Raw genomic sequence first — 8,430 nt, 5'->3', positions numbered from 1 at the left:
ATAATAATAAGGAAAAAAGCTGATATCATTTGACTATAATTAAAAAATTTACTGCATATTATTAGTTCCAATAGTATCAAGCAAATTAAAGTTCCCACAAACTATTTAATCAAACTCTTCTTGAGGTGTGTATATATATATATATATATATATACTTGTCTAACAAAAGCAAGCAGCAACTAATTATTCAAAATCAATCAACTTGCACGTTTGCAGCAAAGGCATTCATAATCAACAAAAAGCGACGCAGGAAAAATACCAAGATTAAAAAGTTCACAACACCAGATTAATTATTATAGAGCAAAGTGATGCGAGTGCACAGAAAGGCGCGACTCTTATCCGTAAAGTAGCAACACAGTCTCCACAGAATAAATTTACATACGATAAGTGTGATTGAAATAATGCTGACGGTCATAAATGTGGCGGTGTTAGTCTGCTCGAGATTGGCCAGCCCGAGAAGAAAGGATGATGCCGACAATGAGGCCGTAAAGGGCGAGAGCTTCTGCAAAGATGAGTATGAGAATCATACCTACGAACAGCTTCGGCTGCTGGGCGTTGGCTCTGCAATTAAACGCAACAATATGATCAGTAGATTGTACCCCATGTGCCGTCCCTTTGCAACAAGAACTAAAGGAAGAAATGTTAGATTCATGAGGGGCAGTCCTAGAAGGGCCCTCAAAGTGAGGGTTATCACCTTTTGCTGCAATATTATCCTAACTTCGCCCCTACGGGTGTGTAGTGATAAAACACTCAGAGGACAAATAAAAGGAGAAGAGTTTGAATTCTAGTGGGGATGATTATGAAAGTCAACCTCTAAGTGTGCATAAATTGTGCTTTGGATTTATCCAGTTGACGGATCAGAGGAAAAACTATCTTCCTCTGAGATTAGTCAAGCAAAGCCCAGACAGCTAGATTACCCCAAAAAAAAAAATCCTAAATTCAATCATTATAACCTACTGAATGTAAAGGTATGAAATTTGTACATTTGTTGGCTTTATGAGAGGACAAATGTAACGTTGGGTTAAATTATTACAGAACTATTATTTGTTTCAACTACGTAAACATAACCCTAACCAGTTTCACGAGACAACAATGACCTTCTATTCTCTTGAGTTTGAAATCCCTAAATGCATTCCCTTTTTGGTCTATATGCTATTTGAACTCCTTGCACTCCTACTTTCTAATTATACACGGTCACTTTGTTCATGAATCGTGATGAGCACACCTAGTAGAATTTTGTACACTTTACCTCTCTTTTTCAATATCAGAGAAGAACTTCAAGGTCTTTGTAATTTAACTATAACAATTAATGATGTGAAAAAAATACACCCTTGATCACGTTGACGGCAACAACATATAAGATAGAAAGCAATTGACCAATTCTACACGCATGACCTAGAAAAATAAATTGCTCTTTTATGAAAGGGCTATCAGAGGAAAAATGGACAAATATGCGATAACAGAAGACAAGGTTAGAGAATTCGTAGTCAATAATTAGACAAAAAAAAAAAAGAGGAATAGAGAGCACTATTGAATCTAGAAAGGATCTCAAACAACAACTACCTGACTCCAGCATCTCCCACGATGCCAATGGCCATACCAGCTGAAAGTCCTGCAAGACCACAAGCCAAGCCAGAAGAGAGATGGGCATACCCATCAAAAAGGTAGTACGACTTGGCCTTGGGGTTGATCCCGGTGCTTATGATCACCGCAATGATGAGACCGTAAATCCCCAGAACTCCGGCCATGACAACGGGAACTATCGACTTCATCACGAGCTCCGGCCGCATCACACCCATGGACGCCACCCCGACGCCGCTCTTCGCCGTGCCGTACGCCGCCCCCATGCCTGCAGAAGAATGAAAAACATTTCAAGAAACGAACCTTTTGATTCGAACGGAATAGGAGTCCGAGATAAAGGTCGCAGAAATTGGGGGAAATTACAGGAGAAGACGAGGGCTGCGGCCGCGCCGAGGAATCCGAAGAAAGGGGCAGTTTCGTCGCCGCTGAAGCTAGACATCGTGGCGGAGGAGTCTCGACGAAACCCTAGTTCCTGCGGAGGAGGAAGAAGAGGCAGGCGTGCAAAGGTCAGATCCGAAGAAAAAAATGTGATCGAGATTTATTCCGTTGCCACAAACAAAGATAATAGTCCTAAAATATCCCCCATTTCTGTTATATATAACGGATGTACCACAGAAATAGCTCGACTTTGTGATGGGCTGTTACGTCATTTAATATACTTTCTTCTTATTTAATAATGAAATCCGAACAACTGTTGTCGCTGTGTTTACGTGGGCACAGAAATTAGATAGAAATGAAAAAGAATTTTAGAATTATTTTAATGCATTTAAACATAGATATAGAGAAGAGAAAAGCGACACAAATAGAATTATCATTTTTTATTATTTTGAAAAATATATGGTTAAATAAAAAGAAACGGAATACGATAGAAAAAATAATGAAATAGAATGATGCTTTTTTTTGTATTTAGAAATATATAGAAGAGTAAGAACTTTACTGTTTAAAAAAATGAAAAATATTATCTCATGCTAACAATTCATTCCTAATTATAAGAACCAGATGGACCTAATTAGCACAAGGAATTAAATAGGAGATGAGAAAAGAATCTCATTGATCACCTCTAGCATATGTAATCTAAAAATTATTAATAATTTTATAAATATATCAGCTTCATCTATATATTTATTTTCAGATGTTTTGTTAAGTACTATTTAATATTGTCAACTCTACTCACAAAATTCTCTAACAAAATCTTAGCTTGCGGAAGTCCAGGATCAACAAGCAAAACAGTATGACAACTCAAAATTTTAAACCATGCAATTAATTCAATTATGCATGTTAAATATACAATGCAAGAGCTCAGCTTCTAATATTATTTCCTCAGTAAGGTCAATTAAGCTGGATTTTGCATTGGGTAACTAACACCTGTTGACATCTGTTAAACAAACTACAAAAGCTACTTAAAGAATTGTTTCATGTTTCCATCTCTCACCTTGGAATATACAGAAGTTGCTTTTCTGTGAGATTATCTAACTGTGTGCTACTGCAAAGAACGGACGGGCCATCTATTTTTTCCAGGGAACTGGTAAAATCCAATATGTTGGGCTCCCCTTCAAGTTGTCCCATTACCTCTCCACTTGATTCTGGTGTCTTTGCTTCAGACAAGAAGTCCTCCAAAGTAGCTAATGATTTGAGCTGCAAGTTAAGTGCAGCCATGGTCTTCTGGCACTCCGCAAGGCTTCCAGATGCCTGAACAATCTCATTTTCCTGTAGAGCCATTAAGTAGTTAATAAGATCGCATTTGAAATATTAGGAATCTTTTGAAGAAACTGAAAAATTATATCAAGAAGATATTGAGATATGATGGCTCTAAGAAAGAGCCAGAATTTTAAGCGCAACTATCAGGCATGAAATACATGATAAAACAAATGTACATTACTTGTCTGCTCTTCAGTGGTTCATTTGAGTTTGCAAACAGCTGCAAATCATCTTGCCTTTTCCTAGATAATTCATCTTCCAGTGTATGACACCTTGATTCAAATTCACCAGCCAATTCCTTCTCATCCTCCATTTGTTTATCCAGAATATGCACCTTCTCTTGCAGGGTCTGTACTTCCACGTGTTCTAACTCCAGTTGCACAACTAGTTCTATTTTCTTAGCCTCTGGAAGATCTGCATCAAACTCACAATCTCCAGACAATGAGGTATCCTCTCTAACTTCTCTGTATGGTAAATCTGCCATTGCATTAATGACTTTAGTAATTGGATGATTTGCTGCAAGCTGTGCACCAAACACCTCAGATTTCCTTTCAGTTGGATCAAACCTCTCATGTAGTTTTGAAGGTTCAAAGGTTTCTGATTCAACCTGCCAATTCAATTCCTTTTTCTTTGAGCCAAAGGTATCCATGTTCGGATATATACATGCACTCCCATTAGGTGTTCTCTTCTCTTCATCTTCTTCTAACAAATTAATCTTCTCTGACTTGGTACTTTCCCAGTATGCATATTTATTCTCAAGTTCATTTTCCTTCTGTTCCAAGTCCACTGGTTCAGCATTCTGACATCTGCTGGCGAGTTTTGCAATTAATGGCTCTTCTACCTCAACTTCTCCTTCTAATAATTCTACTCTATGTTTTAAATTCATGATTTCCTTGTATGCAGCTTCATGCTCAAGTTCCATCCTCTTTCGATTCGCCTCTAATATTTCTAGTTTTATCTCTAGAGTGTTCTTCTCACCACTAACTAAACTGAGTTGCCCATGTAATTCAGCCAATTCATTCTCGACTACTACACACTGATTGCAAGAAATTTCTAGCTGGCTGTTGGCTTCAGCTAAAGTCGTCTTTAGTACTTCTTTTTCATCTGTCATTTTCTCAATCTTCTCTTCCAGCATGGCTATCTTACTAGAAGATATCTGTCTTAGATTCCCAAGATCTATATCAGCTTCATGCTCCAAACTAGAACTTCCATAGTCAGCTTCAGTTAATGCAGCAAACCTCTCCATCTCAAGGAAGTCATCCATCAGGTCAATTTCCACTGGGCTATTAGTATTTTTGATAGTTTGATTTTCATTTCTGAACTGATCGAGCTCAGTAATTAAAGCGGACGCCCATGAATCTGGAATGCTTAGCTCATTGTCCAGACTAAACAATTTTTCAGCACTATCAGACTGGCTATCTGTAAGAGACTCTCCATACAAGGAATTACAGATGAGCCTGGAATCATTAAGCAATGATGATTTAGGTGTCCTAGCACGCAAGCTTCTGCATTCAGCTTCAAGCTTTCTCACCTTTTTAATGCTCTCCAAATGCTGTTTGCTAGACGTTTCTGCAGCTCTGATACTGAGTTCCATATCTAGTGTTCGGGTATGGAAATCCTCATTTAAAGAAACCAATTCACATTTCAATGAAGCATTTTCTTTCTCAAGAATCTCAATTTTTAAGCAAAGCTCATGAATGAGCAGGGAGTCAGTCTTTATTTTAGCTTCCAGCTGAGCTTGGAGCTCAGTTAGACAGGTTTCAAGTCGAGATTTCTGTGATTTCCATTCAGAGGCTTTCTTGATGATGGCCTCCTGGATTCTTTCCTCTTGTTCTTCCCTTGATTGCCGAAGTTGCCTGACACATTCTTTGAGGGCATCATCAACATGGCCAAGTCTTTCCTCAAGGGAAGTGTTCTTCTGTATTGCATCTTTGAGCTGCTGCTTTATAGATATTACTTCCTTTTTGGACGTCTCCCACCCTAGCAAGGTAATTGAAATTTCATAAATGTTTTGATTGGCTCATGAACTGGTAAACATTACTAGTCATCTTACTATATATAGCTTGAACAACAACATGAATGGAACTTCTGGTCTTAAATATTTACCTGTTATTTTCCTGAAAAACAAGTTCCATCTATTTAACTGAGGTTTTATTTAACAGTCTACTAATTATTGCATCAATATCAAAGATTGTTGAAATTGTTAAGAAATGACTAAAAAGCAAAAGAACTATTGTCAAATACATGTCAATTGCATACTATATGTCAAGCACACATCAAAGACATGACTTGAAATTGACACATTTGAACACCAACCTCAATTAGTTTCCTTTGTGCCAAACACAATGGTATTATTCTCTTTCTATATTAAATGTGCTAAAAGTTAATTGACTAACCATTTGTCCTTGAAAAATCAGGATGTTAGGTAATAAATCAATTTTTATATTTATATACTTAATATTGTCCCTTCGAATACTTCATTTGACAGGCCAAAAACCCAACACATGCATTGATGAGATAATATTTTTTGAAGGGTGATTATTAAAAATACCCAAAACCTCCAAAAAAAATTTTCAAAACTATCCAAAAGTTTCACTGATTTCTAATCGATATCTAAACATTTTAAGTTGTTTCAAGCCATCCAATTATTCATATAACATTCTTAATTTTAATAGTGATTTTCCCTTCATTTGAACAACAATTCCAATTTTTTTTTCTATACAAATAAACATATCATCATTTGATGGCAATTTCTTTTTTGAATGAAGAAACTATTTCAAGTAAAAATAAATAAATAATATTTTCCAATTATAAATATTATTTTAATGAAAAAAGAGGTTTAACAAATAAAAAATTTACAAGATTGCCGCATAAATTTAAAATTGTTTAAGAAGTTGGGGCATTGACTGAACGTAACTGAAATGCTTTGAAGGTTTGAAAAACAAAGATTAAAAGTTTAGGATATGAATATTAATCAACCATTTTTTAATGCATGAAGGTTGGAATATTTATATTAATTAACCATTTTTTATACAAGCAGGATTTGAGCACTTTTAAGAAAGATATCAACCTATTGTACAAAAGGCTTATATTGCGTAGGAAATAAATGCAACTACATAGGAGTATCAGAAACCTATAGTCTGTAGCTTCATCTTATATGTGGGAATATAAGAAATTAGGCAAAGCTACAACATACAACCTGCAGTAGTAAATTGGAATTTATATAAAGAACATCTTTTAGTGGATTGAACAACTTTCACACAACATTGCCTACCATGATTTTTTTCCATGTTAAGAAGCATGAGCACTATATTTGGGCTGGGCAGTCAGTAGTGGTGCAAGGAGTGAGGTGAGATGATTATTCACACTAGTTCCTGATTATCCATCTAAAAAGAGTTCACTAGTTTCAGCTGAAATGCTTCAAATGATTGCACATTAAGGTACTTGGATAAGGAGGGAAAATTACCTAAAAGGGCTTCTTCAGCAACTTTTGCATGCTGCTTGACCAATTCCTCTTTAGCACATATACTTTCAAGAGAAGCAGATAGTTTCTCGGCGAGGTGCTTTGCAATTCCATCTACTTGTAAATTATTGTTTGGATCATTTGACAATTGGGCAAGGTTTGTTGAAGAACCAACTAGAGATTCCCTTGCTACCTCCTGCAATTCGTTTTCCAGATATTTATTCAACTTCCATATAATTTGAATAATTAAAGTGTCTACACATCCTGAGATGTAAGGATCATGATCATAAGACACTGCTTGAATGCAGATAAGACTATAGCAACAATTGAGTACATTTAGACATAACTCGCACCACCAAGACAATATCTGCTTTATGACATGGGTGATGATCTAGACACAAAATAAACTTTCTAATTGTAAGCGAGAAGCCACATATCCCTCGATGATGTGGTAATGCACTAGGCACCTCTTCACATTTAGTTACCAAGTCCCAAGTATGCAAAGATTAGCCACAAAGACTCATTAAAAGCTGTATAGTAATTTCCCCTTTCTCTATTTGCTCAGGAATAGTTACAGAGAGATCCATTTTATGAAATAATTCGCTAACTTGTGAACCATCTTAGCCAACCAAACCATCATTTACATCAACTTTCAAACACTCCATAATTGCATTCTACAGAAGCCAAAACAAAAAAAACAAAGGAAACAATCCTTAACCACATGCTCCACTGAACTTGACAAGTGAGCCATATGCATGAAGAAGACACGCGAAAAAAGGTCATTTCTTGTCTGCATACCGCAGGAGTGAGAGAGAAAAGTTTGAGCAGAGAACTAGGAAATGGTAAAAACGGCAACAAAGATGGGCCATAATGAATGAATACATTTACTATGAGCATATAAATACAATTCTAAAACTGTTGTAGTGATTCAAGAAGAATACTCGAACGAAAAAAAAAAAGAAAATAATTTGACCTGTTTATCCAAGTACTCAGTGGAAAACAACGATCCGGAGCTCTCCGTCTCGCCAGGGTTCATCTTCAACACTATTTCAGTGAGTCCTCACATAAACTCGAAGCCAGAACAACGTGCCCCTAAACCCATCAAATCTCACCTCCCACACTTCGGAGAATGCAATCTCTCATCGACAGAGAGCGGGAATCTAAAGAGAAAAAATAAGGAAAAAAGGAGGAAAGCAACTCGAGTTGCGAAGCCTCGATAAGGTTTTAGAAGGCGAAGGCGAGGAAGGGGAAGGAGACAAAGAAGGGAGGACATAGCAGCGGAGATGCTGGGCGAGGGCGATCCGCTCCTTCATACAGAGACATCATACAGCGAAATCAGGTCACAGCTTCGTATCCCTATGGGATTCTCCCACGTGGAAGTAAAAGGTAACGAAACAGACGACTGGTTTTCCTGTGACCTGATCGAGTTAGACAGCGGATGCAGCAGACTAGGGGAGTCGAAGTTAATTTTGAATTCGAGCTGGGCTTTCCTTTTTTTAACCAAAAGGCAGTTGCTGTGTGGTAACGGACCACGGTTCACCAAGCAGTGATGGTTCGATTGTCTGCAAGTTGAATTTCAGAAGAAAATTTAAAATTCGATCTCACCCTGCCGTCTGCCCTTTCCTATCTTGTTTGATGGTAAAAAACGAATAAGGAAGACTAATAAGAAAGAGGTAAATCATGGACGA

The 8,430-nt window shown here is 37.1% G+C and overlaps 2 protein-coding genes across 3 annotated transcripts; both read right to left on the bottom strand.

The window, feature by feature from the left end:
* Positions 1 to 264: 264 nt before the first annotated feature.
* On the bottom strand, positions 265 to 2,106 carry LOC122038987 (V-type proton ATPase 16 kDa proteolipid subunit). Its single transcript, XM_042598983.1, has 3 exons — positions 1,945 to 2,106; positions 1,564 to 1,849; positions 265 to 561 (listed from the first exon to the last, which is right to left on the bottom strand). The coding sequence occupies exons 1-3, from the start codon at positions 2,018 to 2,020 to the stop codon at positions 429 to 431; spliced, it is 495 nt and encodes a 164-aa protein (XP_042454917.1). The 5' UTR covers positions 2,021 to 2,106; the 3' UTR covers positions 265 to 428.
* A 710-nt stretch (positions 2,107 to 2,816) lies between these two features.
* On the bottom strand, positions 2,817 to 7,985 carry LOC122038986 (filament-like plant protein). Of its 2 annotated transcripts, none has more exons than XM_042598981.1 (4): positions 7,716 to 7,985; positions 6,746 to 6,938; positions 3,461 to 5,259; positions 2,817 to 3,288 (listed from the first exon to the last, which is right to left on the bottom strand). In XM_042598981.1, the coding sequence occupies exons 1-4, from the start codon at positions 7,776 to 7,778 to the stop codon at positions 3,010 to 3,012; spliced, it is 2,334 nt and encodes a 777-aa protein (XP_042454915.1). In that variant the 5' UTR covers positions 7,779 to 7,985; the 3' UTR covers positions 2,817 to 3,009. The 2 variants fall into 2 exon arrangements, with proteins under 2 accessions (XP_042454915.1, XP_042454916.1); XM_042598982.1 differs by lacking the exon at positions 7,716 to 7,985 and adding an exon at positions 6,554 to 6,665 and having other exon boundaries at positions 6,746 to 6,881.
* Positions 7,986 to 8,430: the final 445 nt, after the last annotated feature.

The sequence above is a fragment of the Zingiber officinale genome, chromosome 1A (genome assembly GCF_018446385.1).
Source record: "Zingiber officinale cultivar Zhangliang chromosome 1A, Zo_v1.1, whole genome shotgun sequence".
In the NCBI taxonomy this organism is placed as follows: domain Eukaryota; kingdom Viridiplantae; phylum Streptophyta; class Magnoliopsida; order Zingiberales; family Zingiberaceae; genus Zingiber; species Zingiber officinale.
The sequence above is the reverse complement of the archived record's forward strand: the minus strand, read 5'-3'. Positions and strand labels throughout refer to the sequence as shown.